The sequence below is a fragment of the Heptranchias perlo genome, unplaced genomic scaffold (assembly GCF_035084215.1).
Source record: "Heptranchias perlo isolate sHepPer1 unplaced genomic scaffold, sHepPer1.hap1 HAP1_SCAFFOLD_449, whole genome shotgun sequence".
Taxonomy (NCBI): domain Eukaryota; kingdom Metazoa; phylum Chordata; class Chondrichthyes; order Hexanchiformes; family Hexanchidae; genus Heptranchias; species Heptranchias perlo.
This window is the reverse complement of record NW_027139463.1, coordinates 32,641-51,086: the sequence shown is the minus strand read 5'-3', so window position 1 is coordinate 51,086 and position 18,446 is coordinate 32,641. Positions and strand designations below refer to the sequence as shown.

General features: G+C 46.4%; 1 protein-coding gene across 2 annotated transcripts in view; it reads right to left on the bottom strand.

Moving 5' to 3' along the window:
• Window positions 1-14,381: 14,381 nt before the first annotated feature.
• Window positions 14,382-18,446, bottom strand: part of LOC137313265 (peripheral myelin protein 22-like) — a 36,092-nt gene continuing 32,027 nt past the window's right edge. For both annotated transcript variants that reach the window (XM_067979387.1, XM_067979385.1), the window contains one exon: window positions 14,382-15,759. In XM_067979387.1, coding sequence (XP_067835488.1) covers window positions 15,596-15,759 — 164 coding nt within the window. In that variant the 3' untranslated portion in view covers window positions 14,382-15,595. The remainder of the gene's footprint in view (window positions 15,760-18,446) is intronic.

Genomic DNA, 18,446 nt, shown 5'->3' with positions numbered 1-18,446 from the left:
CGACGTCCCTGGTTACAGGGTTTTCAGACGAGATGGAGAGGGGGATTAAAACCGAGAGGAGGGGAGGTGGCAGTTTCGGTTAAAGAAACAATTACGGCCATGAGGAGGGATGATGCGTTCGAAGGATCGCCAAATGAGGCCATATGGGTTGAGCTGAAGAACACAAAAGGGGCAGCCACACTGCTGGGAGTGTACTCGAGACCCCCAAACAGTCAGAGGGAGATCGAGGAGCAAGTATGTCGGCAAATTTCTGAGACGCGCAAAAACAAGAGGGCAGTAACAGTCGGGCATTTCAACCAGCCGAATATTAACTGGGACACGAACATATAAATACGTAAAGAGCAAGAGGATAGCTGAGGAAAGAGTAGGGCCCGCTAGAGACCAAGAAGATAATCTCTGTGTGGAGGCGGAAGATGTGGGGATGGTTCTTAATGAATAATTTGCGTCTCTCTTCACAAAAGAGGGGCACGATGCAGAGATTGTAGTTAGGGAGGAGGAGTGTGAAATATTGGATGGGATAAACATAGTGAGAGAGGAATTATTAGCATCTTTGAAAGTGGATAAATCGCCAGGCCCGGATGAAATGTCTCCCAGGGCTGTTATGAGAAGCAAGGGAGGAAATAGCGGAGGCTCTGACCATCATTTTCCAATCCTCCCTGGCTACCAGCGTGGTGCCAGAGGATTGGAGGACTGCTAACGTTGTACCGTTGTTTAAAAAGGGAGAGAGGGATAGACCGAGTAATTACAGGCCAGTCAGCCTAACCTCGGTGGTGGGCAAATTGGAATCAATTCCGAGGGACAGGATAAACCATCACTTAGAAAGGCACGGAGTGATCAAGGACAGTCAGCACGGATTTGTTAAGGGAAGGTCGTGTCTGACTAGCTTGATTGAATTTTTTGAGGAGTAACAAGGAGGCTCGATGAGGGTAGCGCGGTCGATGTAATCTACATAGATTTTAGCAAGGCTTTTGACAAGGTCCCACATGGCAGACTGGTCAGAAAAGTAAAAGCCCATGGGATCCAAGGGAGAGTGGCAAGTTGGAACCAAAATTGGCTCAGTGGCAGGAAGAAAAGGGTAATGGTCGACGGGTGTTTTTGTGACTGGAAGGCTGTTTCCAGTGGGGTTCCGCAGGGCTCAGTACTCGGTCCCTTGCCTTTTGAGGTATATATTAATGATTTGGACTTGAATGTGGGGGGCTTGATCAAGAAGTTTGCAGATGATACAAAAATTGGCCGTGTGGTTGATAGTGAGGAGGAAAGCTGTAGACTGCAGGAAGATATCAACGGACTGGTCAGGTGGGCAGAAAAGTGGCAAATGGAATTCAATCCGGAGAAGTGTGAGGTAATGCATTTGCGGAGGGCAAACAAGGCAAGGGAGCACACAATAAATGGGAGGATACTGAGAGATGTAGAGGAAGTGAGGGACCCTGGAGTGCATGTCCACAGATCCCTGAAGGGAGCAGGACAGGTAGATAAGGTGGTTAAAAAGGCATATGGGATACTTTCCTTTATTAGCCGAGGCATAGAATATAAAAGCAGGGAGGTTATGCTGGAACTGTATAAAACACTAGTTGGGCCACAGTTTGAGTACTGTGTACAGTTCTGGTCACCACATTACAGGAAAGATGTGATTGCACTCGAGAGGGTACAGAGGAGATTTACGAGGATGTTGCCAGGACTGGAGAATTTTAGCGATGAGGAAAGATTGGATAGGCTGGGGTTGTTCTCCTTGGAACAGAGGAGGCTGAGGGGAGATTTAATTGAGGTGTATAAAATTCTGAGGGGCCGAGATAGAGTGGATAGGAAGGACCTATTTCCCTTAGCAGAGAGGTCAATAACCAGGGGGCATAGATTTAAAGTGATTGGGAGAAGGATTAGAGGGGAGCTGGGGAGAATTTTTTGTCACTCAGAGGGTGGTGGGTGTCTGGAACTCACTGCCTGAGAGGGAGGGAGAGGCAGAGACCCTCAACTCATTTAAAAAGTACCTGGACGTGCACCTTTCGGCCAGCAGGGACACGATGGGCCGGATGGCCTCCTTCTGTGCCGTAACTTTCTATGATTCTATGATCTCTCTGTGTATTTGTGTATTTGTGTGTATTTGTATGTGTTTGTGTATCACTGTGTGTTTGTGTAATTGTGTGTTTTTGTATCTCTCTGTGTTTGTGTATATGTATGTCTGTGTATTTGTGTGTGTTTGTATATCTCTGTGCATTGGTGTATTTCTGTGTGTTTGTGTATCAGTGCGTGTTTGTGTATTTGTGTTTGCTTGTATATCTCCGTGTGTTTGTGTATCTCTGTGTGTTTGTGCCTCTGTGTGTGTTGGTGTATTTCTGTGTGATTATGTATTTCTGTGTGTTTGAGTATCAGTGTTTGTTTGTGTATCTCTGTGTGTTTGTGTATCAGTGTTTGTTTGTGTATCTCTGTGTGTTTGCGTGTCTGTGTGTGTTTGTGTATCTGTGTGTTTGCGTGTCTGTGTGTGTTGGTGTATCTCTGTGTGTTTGTGTATCAGTGTTTGTTTGTGTATCTCTGTGTGTTTGCGTGTCTGTGTGTGTTTGTGTAACTGTGTGTGTTTGCGTGTCTGTGTGTGTTTGTGTAACTGTGTGTGTTGGTGTATTTCTGTGTGATTGTGTATCAGTGTTTGTTTGTGTATCTGCTTGTGTTTGTGTATCTGTACGTTTGTATAACTGTGTGCTTGTGTTTCTATAATACATCTGTGTGTTTGTTTATCTCTGTGTGTTTGTGTATTTGTGTATGTCTATATATATCTGTGTGTTTATGTGTGTGTATGAGTGTGTGTGTTTGTGTGAGTGTGTATGTTTGTGTATCTGTGCGTATGTGAGTTTGTATATCCCTGTGTGTTTTCGTGTATCTGTTTGTGTTTGTGTGTCTGTATGTGTTTGTGTATCTGTCTGCGTATGTATACCTCCATGTGTTTGTGTATATCTGTGTGTTTGTGTATCTGTATGTATGTGTATCTGTGTTCGTTTGTATATCTCTGTGTGTTTGTGTACAATCTGTGTGTTTGTATATCTCTGTGTGTTTGTGTACAATCTGTGTGTTTGTATATCTCTGTGTGTTTGTGTACAATCTGTGTGTTTGTATATCTCTGTGTGTTTGTGTATCTGAGTGTGTTTGTGAATCTGAGTATGTTTTGTATTGCTACGTGTCTGTCTCTCTCTGTCTTTGTCTCTCGCTCACTCTCTCTCTCTTTCTCTGTGTCTGTCTGTCTCTGTCTCTCTCTGTTTCTCTGTCTCTCTCTCTCGCTCTCCGTCTCTCTCTCTTTATCTCTGTCTCTCTTTGTCTGTCTCTCCCTCTTTCTCTGTCTCTCGTTCTCTCTTTTTCTCTGTCTGTCTGTCTGCCTGTCTGTCTTTCTCTGTCTGTCTCTCTCTCTCCCCCTCTCTCTCTCTTCCGCTCTGTCTCTCTCGCTCTCACTGACTCTCTCTCTCTATCTCTCTCCCTCTTTCTCTGTCTCTCTCTCTGTCTCTCCCTGTCTGTCTCACTCTGATTCTCTCTCTCTCTCTCTATCATTCTCTCTCTGTCTCTCTCTGCCTCACTCTCTCTGGCTCTCTTCGTCTCTGTCTCTCTGTCTGTCTCTCTCTCTGTCTCTCACTCTCTGTCTCGCTCTGATTCTGTCTGTTTGTGTCTCTCCCTCCCTGTGTGCATAGCTTTGTGTGTGTTTGAGTGTCTCGGTGTGTGTGTATGAGCATGTGTGTGAGTGTGTGTGTATGAGTGTGTAAGAGTGTGAATGACTGTGTGTGTGTATGTGTGAGTGTGTGTTAGTGCGTGTGTGAGTGTGTATGTATATGTGTGAGTGTGTATGAGTGTGTGAGTGAGTGTGTGCATGAGTGTGTGAAGGTGAGTGAGTGTGTATGAGTGTGTGAGTGAGTGTGTGTATGAGTGTGTGAAGGTGAGTGAGTGTGTATGAGTGACTGTGCAAGTGAGTTTGTATGAGTGTGTGAGTATGTGTCAGTGAGTGTGAGTGGGTGTGTATGAATGTGTGTGTGAGTGATTGTGTGCGGAAGTCTTATGAGTATGAGTGTGAGTGAGTGTGTCTGAGTGAGTGTCTGTGAGTGTGTATGTGTGTGAGTGTGCATGAATATGTGTGTGTGAGTGAGCGTGTGCAAGTGTGTATGAGTGTGTGTGTGAGTGTGTGTTAGAGTGTGTATGAGTGCATGTGAGTCTGAAATAGTGAATGTGAGTGTGAGAGAGTGTGTATGAGTGTTTGTGTGTGTGAGCGAGTGTGCATGAATGAGCGTGTGTGTGAGTGAGTGTATGAGTGTGTATGAGTGTGTGTGTGAGTGTGTATGAGTGAGTGTGAGCGTGTATGAGTGTGTATGAGTGAGTGTGAGCGCGTGTGTATGTATGAGTGTGTATGAGTGTGTGTGTGTGTGAGTGTGTATGAATGTGTGTGAGCGTGTGTGTGTGTATGAGTGTGTATGTGAGGGTGTGTATGTGAGTGCATGTGAGTGTGTGCGAGTGAGTGTGAGTCTGTATGAGTGTGTGTTTGATTGAGTGTGTATATGGGTGTGAGTGAGTGTGTACGAGCGTGTGTATGAGGGTGTGAGTGAGAGTGTGTGCAAGTGTGTGTGTGAATGAGTGTGTACGAGTGTGTGTGTGAATGTGTATGAGTGACTGTGTGAGTGGGTGTGTATGAATGTGTGAGTTAGTGATTGTGTGTGTAAGTCTGTATGAGTATGAGTGTGAGTGAGTGTGTGTGAGTGAGTGTCTGTGAGTGTGTATGTGTGTGAGTGAGCATGTGCAAGAGTGTATGAGTGTGTGTATGAGTGAGAATGTTGGAGTGTGTATGAGTGTGCATGCGAGTGTGGGTGAGTGTGTCAGAGTGTGTATGAGTATGTGTGAATGAGTGAGTGTGTGAGTGTGTGTGAGGGTGTATGAGTGTGTTTGAGTGTGTATGAGTGTGTGTGAGTGAGAGTGCATGAATGAGTGTGTGAGTGAGAGTGCATGAATGAGTGTGTGAGTGAGAGTGTAGGAGTGTGTGAGTGAGTATGAGTGTGTGTGTGAATGTGTATGAGTGTTTGAGTGAGAGTGTATGACTGAGTGTGTGAGTGAGTGTGTATGAGTGTTTGAGTGAGTTGTATGACTGAGTGTATGAGTGAGTGTGCATGAGTAATTGTGTGTGAGTGCATGTATGAGTGTGTGTGAGAGTATGTATGAGTGTGTGTGAGTGATTGTGTGTGTCAGTGTGTATGAGAGTGAGTGAGTGTAAGTGTGAGTGAGTGTGTGTGAGTAAGTGTCTGTGAGTGTGTACGTATGTGAGTGAGCATGAGTGTGAGTGTGCATGAATGTTTGTGTGTGAGTGTGTGCAAATGTGTATGAGTGTGTGAATGAGTGAGTGTGTGTTAGAGTGTGTATGAGTGTGTGTGAGTGTGGGTGTGTATGAGTGTGTGTGAGAGTGAGTGTGTATGAGAGTGTGTGAGTGAGAGTGTGGGTGAGTGAGTCAGAGTGTGTATGAGTGTGTGTGAGAGTGAGTGTGTATGAGTGTGTGTGAGAGTGAGTGTGTGAGTGAGAGTGCATGACTGAGTGTGTAAGTGAGATTGGAGGAATATGTGAGTGAGAGTGTATGACTGAGTGTGTGAGTGAGTGTGTATGAGTGTGTGTGAGAGTAAGAGTGTATGAGTGTGTGTGAGAGTGAGTGGGTATGAGTGTGTGTGAGAGTAAGAGTGTATGAGTGTGTGTGAGTGAGAGTGCATGACTGAGTGTGTAAGTGAGATTGGAGGAATATGTGAGTGAGAGTGTATGACTGAGTGTGTGAGTGAGTGTGTATGAGTGTGAGTGAGCATGCATGTGAGTGTGCATGAATATGTGTCTGTGTGAGCATGTGCAAGTGTGTATGAGTGTGTGTATTAGTGAGTGTGTGTTAGAGTGTGTATGAGTGTGTATATTAGTGAATGTGTGTTAGAGTGTGTATGAGTGTGTGTTAGAGTGTGTATGAGTGTGTGTGAGTGAGAGTGTATGACTGAGTGTGAGGGTGAGTGTGTATGAGTGTGTGTGTGAGTGGGTATGTGTGTGTGAGTATGTATGACTGAGTGTGTGAGTGAGATTGTTGGACTGAGTGTGAGTGAGAGTGTATGAGTGTGTGAGTGACTGTGTATGAGTGTGTGTGTGAGTGAGTGTGAGTGAGAGTGTACGAATGTGTCAGTGAGTGTGTATGAGTGTGTGTGTGTATGACTTAGTGTGAGTGAGATTGTATGACTGTGTGTGTGAGTATGTATGACTGAGTGTGTCAATGAGCCTGTATGAGTGTGTATGACTTAGTGTGAGTGTGTGAATGAGTGTGTATGCATATGTGTGTGAGTGTGTACGACTGAGTGTGTGAGTGAGAGTGTAAAAGTGTGTGAGTGAGATTGTTGGGCTGAGTGTGTGAGTGACTGTGTGTGAGTGTGTGTGTGAGTGAGTGTGTGTGAGCGAGAGTGTATGAGTGTGTCAGTGAGTGTGTAGGTGTGTGTGAGAGTGAGAGTGTATGACTGAGTGTGTGTGTGAGTGAGAGTGTATGACTGAGTGTGTGTGTGAGTGTGTATGAGTGTGTGTGAGTGAGTGTGTGTGCCTGAATGTGCATGTGAGAATGTATGACTGAGTGTGTGAGTGAGTGAGTGTGTATGAGTGTGTGTGCATGACTGAGTGTGTGAGTGTGTATGACAGAATGTGTGAGTGAGTGAGTGTGTGGGTATATGACTGAGTGTGTCAGTCAGTGAGTGTGTGTGTGAGTGAGAGTGTATGATTGAGTGTAAGTGTGAGTATGTATGACTGAGTGTGTCAGTGAGTCTGTATGACTGTGTGTGTGTAAGACTTAGTGTGAGTGAGAGTGTATGACTGAGTGTATGTGTGAGTGTGTGAGTGTGAGTGCGTGTGTATGACTGAGTGCGTGTGAGTGTTTATGAGTGTGTGAGTGACTGTGTGTGAGTGTCTGAGTGAGTGTGTATGAGTGTGTATGACTGAGTGTATGAGTGTGTGAGTGAGCGTATATGAGTGTGTGAGTGAGTGTGTACATGAGTGTGTATGACTGAGTGTGTGTGAGTGTGTATGAGTGTGTGTGTGAGTGAGAGTGTATGACTGAGTGTGTGAGTGAGATTGTTGGACTGAGTGTGAGTGAGTGTGAATGAGTGTTTGAGTGAGTGTGTATGAGTGTGTACATGAGTGTGTATGAGTGTTTGAGTGAGTGTGTATGAGTGTGTGCATGAGCGAGTGTGTACGAGTGTGTGTGTGAGTGTGTATGAGTGTTTGAGTGAGTATGTATGAGTGTGTGCGTGAGTGAGTGTGTATGAATGTGTGTGTATGACTGAGTGTGTGAGTAAGTGTGTTAGTGAGTGTGTAAGTGTGTGTGTGTATGACTGAGTGTGTGAGTGAGTGTGTATGAGTGCGTGTGTGAGCGAGTGTGTATGAGTGTTTGAGTGAGTGTGTATGAGTGTTTGAGTGAGTATGTATGAGTGTGTGCGTGAGTGAGTGTGTATGAATGTGTGTATGACTGAGTGTGTGAGTAAGTGTGTTTGTGAGTGTGTAAGAGTGTGTGTGTATGACTGAGTGTGTGAGTGAGTGTGTATGAGTGCATGAGTGTGTGAGTGAGTGTGTATGAGTGTGTATGAGTGTATGAGTGTGTGTGTGAGTGTGTATGAGTGTGAGTGAGTGTGTGAGTGAGTGTGTATGAGTGTGAGAGTGTGTGAGTGAGTGTGTGTGAGTGTGTATGAGTGTGTGAGTGAGTGTGTGAGTGAGTGTGTGAGAGTGTGTATGAGTGTGTGAGTGAGTGTGTATGAGTGTGAGAGTGTGTGAGTGAGTGTGTGTGAGTGTGTGAGTGAGTATGAGTGAGTGTGTATGAGTGTATCTGTGTATGAGTGAGTGTGTATGAGTGTATGAGTGTGTGAGTGTGTCTGAGTGTGTGAGTGAGTGTGAGTGAGTGTGTATGAGTGTGAGTGAGTGTGTATGAGTGTGTGAGTGTGTATGAGTGTATGAGTGTGTGAGTGTGTATGAGTGTGTGAGTGAGTGTGAGTGAGTGTATGAGTGAGTGTGTATGAGTGTGTGAGTGAGTGTGTATGAGTGTGTGAGTGAGTCTGTATGAGTGTGTGAGTGTGTATGAGTGTATGAGTGTGTGAGTGTGTATGAGTGTGTGAGTGAGTGTATGAGTGAGTGTGAGTGAGTGTATGAGTGAGTGTGTATGAGTGTGTGAGTGAGTGTGTATGAGTGTGTGAGTGAGTCTGTATGAGTGTGACTGCTCTGTGTCGGGCTCAGTCCCACCCCAGCTGGGATCAGCGACCTCCGCCCAGGCCCAATCTGCAGCCTGGGTCTTTCCTGCCCTGACTGGGCCCTGGTCTGGAGAGCTCTGCCTCCCAGGATAAACGGAGGGAAGAGAAGATTAATCACCAGCTGATATTTGGCCCCGTCCCAAAAGCCTGAAGGAAGGGAACGAATGAGATAAGATGAAGCACAAACAATCAATAAGACAGCACGACGCGAACAAATTGTATTTAAACAACAGATTTAACTGAGTCTCAAGCTGTTACAAGGGAGAATGGGATATTAATGAGAAAGGGATTTGTCAGGCATTTGGCAGATGGGCAAGGAGAGTGGGGGTGGGGGAGAGAGGAGCTCGGCTCCAGGCCGGGCCGTCCCACAGAAAGGGACTCGAGAGATGAGGAGAATGAAGGTCACAGGCTGCGAGTGGGAGCAGAAATCATGGGTGGACAGACGGGGCCAGGGAATATGGGCAGGGATTGGAGGCTGGGTGTGTGGGGAGAGGGTGAGAGACGTGAAACCATTCGCATACACCTCATGGTCAATACACCAATCTAATACACCACATGGTCAATACACCAATCTAATACACCACATGATCAATACACCAATCTAATACACCACATGATCAATACACCAATCTAATACACCACATGATCAATACACCAATCTAATACACCTCATGATCAATACACCAATCTAATACACCACATGATCAATACACCAATCTAATACACCTCATGATCAATACACCAATCTAATACACCTCATGATCAATACACCAATCTAATACACCACATGATCAATACACCAATCTAATACACCACATGATCAATACACCAATCTAATACACCACATGATCAATACACCAATCTAATACACCACATGGTCAATACACCAATCTAATACACCTCATGGTCAATACAACAATCTAATACACCTCATGATCAATACACCAATCTAATACACCTCATGATCAATACACCAATCTAATACACCACATGATCAATACAACAATCTAATACACCTCATGATCAATACAACAATCTAATACACCTCATGATCAATACACCAATCGAATACACCTCATGATCAATACACCAATCTAATACACCTCATGATCAATACACCAATCTAATACACCTCATGATCAATACACCAATCTAATACACCTCATGATCAATACACCAATCTAATACACCTCATGATCAATATACCAATCTAATACACCACATGATCAATACACCAATCTAATACACCACATGATCAATACACCAATCTAATACACCACATGATCAATACACCAATCTAATACACCACATGATCAATACACCAATCGAATACACCACATGATCAATACACCAATCTAATACACCTCATGATCAATACACCAATCTAATACACCTCATGATCAATACACCAATCCAATACACCTCATGATCAATACACCAATCTAATACACCACATGATCAATACACCAATCTAATACACCACATGATCAATACACCAATCTAATACACCACATGATCAATACAACAATCTAATACACCACATGATCAATACACCAATCCAATACACCTCATGATCAATACACCAATCTAATACACCTCATGATCAATACACCAATCTAATACACCACATGATCAATACACCAATCTAATACACCACATGATCAATACACCAATCTAATACACCACATGATCAATACACCAATCTAATACACCTCATGATCAATACACCAATCTAATACACCACATGATCAATACACCAATCTAATACACCTCATGATCAATACACCAATCTAATACACCTCATGATCAATACACCAATCCAATACACCTCATGATCAATACACCAATCTAATACACCTCATGATCAATACACCAATCTAATACACCTCATGATCAATACACCAATCGAATACACCTCATGATCAATACACCAATCTAATACACCTCATGATCAATACACCAATCCAATACACCTCATGATCAATACACCAATCTAATACACCTCATGATCAATGCACCAATCTAATACACCTCATGATCAATACACCAATCTAATACACCACATGATCAATACACCAATCTAATACACCTCATGATCAATACACCAATCTAATACACCTCATGATCAATACACCAATCTAATACACCACATGATCAATACACCAATCTAATACACCACATGATCAATACACCAATCTAATACACCTCATGATCAATACACCAATCTAATACACCACATGGTCAATACACCAATCTAATACACCACATGATCAATACACCAATCTAATACACCACATGATCAATACACCAATCTAATACACCTCATGATCAATACACCAATCTAAAACACCTCATGATCAATACACCAATCTAATACACCTCATGATCAATACACCAATCTAATACACCACATGATCAATACACCAATCTAATACACCACATGATCAATACACCAATCTAATACACCTCATGATCAATACACCAATCCAATACACCTCATGATCAATACACCAATCTAATACACCTCATGATCAATACACCAATCCAATACACCTCATGATCAATACACCAATCTAATACACCTCATGATCAATACACCAATCTAATACACCACATGATCAATACACCAATCTAATACACCTCATGATCAATACACCAATCCAATACACCTCATGATCAATACACCAATCCAATACACCACATGATCAATAGACCAATCTAATACACCTCATGATCAATACACCAATCTAATACACCTCATGATCAATACACCAATCTAATACACCACATGATCAATACACCAATCTAATACACCACATGATCAATACACCAATCTAATACACCTCATGATCAATACACCAATCTAATACACCTCATGATCAATACACCAATCTAATACACCACATGATTAATACACCAATCTAATACACCTCATGATCAATACACCAAACTAATACACCACATGGTCAATACACCAATCTAATACACCACATGATCAATACACCAATCTAATACACCTCATGATCAATACACCAATCTAATACACCTCATGATCAATACACCAATCTAATACACCTCATGATCAATACACCAATCGAATACACCTCATGATCAATACACCAATCGAATACACCTCATGATCAATACACCAATCTAATACACCTCATGATCAATACACCAATCTAATACACCTCATGATCAATACACCAATCTAATACACCTCATGATCAATACACCAATCCAATACACCTCATGATCAATACACCAATCTAATACACCTCATGATCAATACACCAATCTAATACACCTCATGATCAATACACCAATCTAATACACCACATGATCAATACACCAAACTAATACACCTCATGATCAATACACCAATCCAATACACCACATGATCAATACACCAATCTAATACACCTCATGATCAATACACCAATCTAATACACCACATGATCAATACACCAATCTAATACACCTCATGATCAATACACCAATCGAATACACCTCATGATCAATACACCAATCTAATACACCTCATGATCAATACACCAATCTAATACACCTCATGATGAATACACCAATCTAATACACCTCATGATCAATACACCAATCTAATACACCACATGATCAATACACCAATCTAATACACCACATGATCAATACACCAATCTAATACACCACATGATCAATACACCAATCTAATACACCTCATGATCAATACACCAATCTAATACACCTCATGATCAATACACCAATCTAATACACCACATGATCAATACACCAATCTAATACACCACATGATCAATACACCAATCTAATACACCTCATGATCAATACACCAATCTAATACACCTCATGATCAATACACCAATCCAATACACCTCATGATCAATACACCAATCTAATACACCTCATGATCAATACACCAATCTAATACACCACATGATCAATACACCAATCTAATACACCACATGATCAATACACCAATCTAATACACCACATGATCAATACACCAATCTAATACACCACATGATCAATACACCAATCTAATACACCTCATGATCAATACACCAATCTAATACACCTCATGATCAATACACCAATCTAATACACCTCATGATCAATACACCAATCTAATACACCTCATGATCAATACACCAATCTAATACACCACATGATCAATACACCAATCCAATACACCTCATGATCAATACACCAATCTAATACACCTCATGATCAATACACCAATCTAATACACCTCATGATCAATACACCAATCTAATACACCTCATGATCAATACACCAATCTAATACACCACATGATCAATACACCAATCTAATACACCTCATGATCAATACACCAATCGAATACACCTCATGATCAATACACCAATCTAATACACCTCATGATCAATACACCAATCTAATACACCTCATGATCAATACACCAATCTAATACACCACATGATCAATACACCAATCTAATACACCACATGATCAATACACCAATCTAATACACCTCATGATGAATACACCAATCTAATACACCTCATGATCAATACACCAATCTAATACACCACATGATCAATACACCAATCTAATACACCACATGATCAATACACCAATCTAATACACCTCATGATCAATACACCAATCGAATACACCTCATGGTCAATACACCAATCTAATACACCACATGATCAATACACCAATCGAATACACCTCATGATCAATACACCAATCTAATACACCTCATGATCAATACACCAATCTAATACACCACATGATCAATACACCAATCCAATACACCTCATGATCAATACACCAATCTAATACACCTCATGATCAATACACCAATCTAATACACCACATGATCAATACACCAATCTAATACACCTCATGATCAATACACCAATCTAATACACCACATGATCAATACACCAATCTAATACACCTCATGATCAATACACCAATCCAATACACCTCATGATCAATACACCAATCTAATACACCTCATGATCAATACACCAATCGAATACACCTCATGATCAATACACCAATCTAATACACCTCATGATCAATACACCAATCTAATACACCTCATGATCAATACACCAATCTAATACACCACATGATCAATACACCAATCCAATACACCTCATGATCAATACACCAATCTAATACACCACATGATCAATACACCAATCTAATACACCTCATGATCAATACACCAATCGAATACACCTCATGATCAATACACCAATCTAATACACCACATGATCAATACACCAATCTAATACACCTCATGATCAATACACCAATCTAATACACCTCATGATCAATACACCCTCGAGCCTGTTACTATTTGAACAGGAGGAGGCCATTCAGCCCCTTGAGCCTGTTACTATCGGAACAGGAGGAGGCCATTCAGCCCCTTGAGCCTGTTACTATAGGAACAGGAGGAGGCCATTCAGCCCCTTGAGCCTGTGACTTTTGGAACAGGAGGAGGCCATTCAGCCCCTCGAGCCTGTTACTATAGGAACAGGAGGAGGCCATTCAGCCCCTCGAGCCTGTTACTATAGGAACAGGAGGAGGCTATTCAGCTCCTTGAGCCTTTCGTGCAGGAACAGAAGGAGGCCATTCAGCCCTTCGAGCCTCGTTCCACCATTCAATCAGATCACGGCTGATCTGTCTCCTCACTCCATCTACCCTCCTTGGTTCCATATCCCTCGAGACCCTTTACCCATCAAAAATCGATCAACCTCAGTCTTGAAAGCTCCGACTGACCCCCAGAGTCCACAACTTTTTTGCGGGGTGAGAGTTTTCCAGATTCCCACTCCCCCCTTTGTGCGGAGAATTGCTCCCCGACATCACCCCCCGAACGGCCTGGCTCTAATTTTAAGGTTCTGCCCCCCTTGTTCTGGACTCTCCCCCCACCAGAGGAAATAGTTTCTCTCCATCTCCCCTCCCTTAATCATCTTAAACCCCTCGATTCGATTCCCCCCCTCCCTCAATCTTCGATACTCGAGGGGAACGCAAGCCCGGTCTGTGCAACCTGCCCTCGTCATTTAACCCTTCATGATACAGCCCGTGAATAAATAACACAAAATGAACTGAGGGTAAGTTGGTTGAAAAAATAAGTTTTATTTATAAAATCATACATTTTCCAAACTCAGAAACACAAGTCTTCAACATTTTCCGGACGTGAAAGGGCGGGAGTGAGATGGAGTAGGGGAGGGAGGAGGCTCGCATGGATAGGAAACACCGGGATAGCCCAGTTGGGCCGAATGGCCTGTTTCCTGTGCCGTCGACTCGATGCTACTCGATGTCAGTCGATGGAATGAGGGGCTTTGATCCAGTGAATATCTGAGGAAGGATATACCTGCCTTCGAGGCCGTGCGACGATTGATTGATCCCTGGGAGGAGAGGGTTGTCCCATGAGGAGAGATTGAGCAGAATGGGCCGATACTCTCTGGAGTTTGGAAGAATGAGAGGAGATCTCATTGAGACATAGAAGATTCTGAGGGGGGGCTTGACAGGGTAGATGCTGAGAGGCTGTTTCCCCCCCTTGGCTGGAGAGTCTAGAACGAGGGGGCACAGTCTCAGGATAAGGGGTCGGACGTTCGAGACTGAGATGAGGAGGAATTTCTTCACTCGGAGGGAGGTGAATCTTTGGAATTCTCTCCCCCAGAGGGCTGTGGACGCTCAGTCGTCGAGGATATTCAAGGCTGAGATCGATGGATTTTCGGACTCTCGGGGGAATCGAGGGACGTGGGGATCGGGCGGGAAAGTGGAGTTGAGGTCGAAGATCAGCCATGATCTGATTGAATGGCGGGGCAGGCTCGAGGGGCCGAACGGCCAACTCCTGCTCCTATTCCTTACGTCCTCAAACAGGGAGAAACTGTTTCCAGTAGCGGTCGGGTTGTCAACACAGATTTAAGACGATCGGGAAAAGAGCCAGAGTGGGGAGATGAGGAGAATGTTTTTTTAACGCAGCGAGTTGTTCTGATCTGGAATTCACTGCCTGAAAGGGAGCAGATTCAATAATAACTTTCAAAAGGGGAATCGGATAAATAATCAAAGGGGGAAAAATTTACGGGGGAGAGAGCAGGGGGAGCGGGACTAATTGGATAGATCTTTCAAAGAGCCGGCACAGGCCACGATGGACCGAATGGCCTCATCCCGTGCTGTAGGATTCTACGATTGAGGCGGTGCCCAGAAACGAGGGGGCCATAAAAATAAGCTCGGCACTCGGGAGGTCAATGTCCTTGGGGAAATGGGATGTGGACATTGGGACTCAATTTGAGTCCAGCGTTGAAATTGTGGGCGAGATGTTACTCCAGTTTGCGAAGGTGTATGTACATGATCCCACTTGCCAGGGTGATTGGGAAGACAACCCAGGCCAAGATGTAGCTGTACCCGAACGTCCCTTCCTTGTCCGCATGAAACTCGTGGACGTGCAGAGTGTATATGAGGGGAGCTGTCAGCACACAGAGTCCTGCAGATACCACACACGGACACAGAGATTAACAAACGAGCTGTTCTGGACCCCCTCCAGTACCCGCTGACCCTCACCCACAGGGTCCGAGAGGCTCCCCGTCTCCCTCAGTACCCGCTGACCCTCACCCACAGGGACCGAGAGGCTCCCCGTCTCCCTCAGCACACACTGACCCTCACCCACAGGGACCGAGAGGCTCCCCGTCTCCCTCAGTACACACTGACCCTCACCCACAGGGACCGAGAGGCTCCCCGTCTCCCTCAGTACACACTGACCCTCACCCACAGGGACCGAGAGGCTCCCCGTCTCCCTCAGTACACACTGACCCTCACCCACAGGGTCCGAGAGGCTCCCTGTCTCCCTCAGTACCCACTGACCCTCACCCACAGGGACCGAGAGGCTCCCCGTCTCCCTCAGTACACACTGACCCTCACCCACAGGGACCGAGAGGCTCCCCGTCTCCCTCAGTACACACTGACCCTCACCCACAGGGACCGAGAGGCTCCCCGTCTCCCTCAGTACACACTGACCCTCACCCACAGGGACCGAGAGGCTCCCCGTCTCCCTCAGTACACACTGACCCTCACCCACAGGGACCGAGAGGCTCCCCGTCTCCCTCAGTACACACTGACCCTCACCCACAGGGTCCGAGAGGCTCCCCGTCTCCCTCAGTACACACTGACCCTCACCCACAGGGACCGAGAGGCTCCCCGTCTCCCTCAGTACACACTGACCCTCACCCACAGGGACCGAGAGGCTCCCCGTCTCCCTCAGTACACACTGACCCTCACCCACAGGGGCCGAGAGGCTCCCCGTCTCACTCAGTACACACTGACCCTCACCCACAGGGACCGAGAGGCTCCCCGTCTCCCTCAGTACACACTGACCCTCACCCACAGGGACCGAGAGGCTCCCCGTCTCCCTCAGTACACACTGACCCTCACCCACAGGGTCCGAGAGGCTCCCCGTCTCCCTCAGTACACACTGACCCTCACCCACAGGGACCGAGAGGCTCCCCGTCTCCCTCAGTACACACTGACCCTCACCCACAGGGACCGAGAGGCTCCCCGTCTCCCTCAGTACACACTGACCCTCACCCACAGGGACCGAGAGGCTCCCCGTCTCCCTCAGTACACACTGACCCTCACCCACAGGGACCGAGAGGCTCCCCGTCTCCCTCAGTACACACTGACCCCACCCACAGGGACCGAGAGGCTCCCCGTCTCCCTCAGTACACACTGAACCTCACCCACAGGGGCCGAGAGGCTCCCCGTCTCGCTCAGTACCCACTGAACCTCACCCACAGGGGCCGAGAGGCTCCTGTCTCCCTCAGTACCCGCTGACCCTCACCCACAGGGTCCGAGAGGCTCCCCGTCTCCCTCAGTACACACTGACGCTCACCCACAGGGACCGAGAGGCTCCCCGTCTCCCTCAGTACACACTGACCCTCACCCACAGGGACCGAGAGGCTCCCCGTCTCCCTCAGTACACACTGACCCTCACCCACAGGGACCGAGAGGCTCCCCGTCTCCCTCAGTACACACTGACCCTCACCCACAGGGACCGAGAGGCTCCCCGGTCTCCCTCAGTACACACTGACCCTCACCCACAGGGACCGAGAGGCTCCCCGTCTCCCTCAGTACACACTGACCCTCACCCACAGGGACCGAGAGGCTCCCCGTCTCCCTCAGTACACACTGACCCTCACCCACAGGGACCGAGAGGCTCCCCGTCTCCCTCAGTACACACTGACCCTCACCCACAGGGACCGAGAGGCTCCTCTCTCCCTCAGTACACACTGACCCTCACCCACAGGGACCGAGAGGCTCCCCGTCTCCCTCAGTACACACTGACCCTCACCCACAGGGGCCGAGAGGCTCCCCGTCTCCCTCAGTACCCGCTGACCCTCACCCACAGGGACCGAGAGGCTCCCCGTCTCCCTCAGTACCCCCTGACCCTCACCCACAGGGTCCGAGAGGCTCCCCGTCTCCCTCAGTACACACTGACCTCACCCACAGGGACCGAGAGGCTCCCCGTCTCCCTCAGTACACACTGACCTCACCCACAGGGACCGAGAGGCTCCCCGTCTCCCTCAGTACACACTGACCCTCACCCACAGGGACCGAGAGGCTCCCCGTCTCCCTCAGTACACACTGACCCCACCCACAGGGACCGAGAGGCTCCCCGTCTCGCTCAGTACACACTGACCCCACCCACAGGGACCGAGAGGCTCCCCGTCTCCCTCAGTACACACTGACCCTCACCCACAGGGACCGAGAGGCTCCCCGTCTCCCTCAGTACACACTGACCCTCACCCACAGGGACCGAGAGGCTCCCCGTCTCCCTCAGTACACACTGACCCTCACCCACAGGGGCCGAGAGGCTCCCCGTCTCCCTCAGTACACACTGACCCTCACCCACAGGGACCGAGAGGCTCCCCGTCTCCCTCAGTACACACTGACCCCACCCACAGGGACCGAGAGGCTCCCCGTCTCCCTCAGTACACACTGACCCTCACCCACAGGGACCGAGAGGCTCCCCGTCTCCCTCAGTACACACTGACCCTCACCCACAGGGACCGAGAGGCTCCCCGTCTCCCTCAGTACACACTGACCCTCACCCACAGGGACCGAGAGGCTCCCCGTCTCCCTCAGTACACACTGACCCCACCCACAGGGACCGAGAGG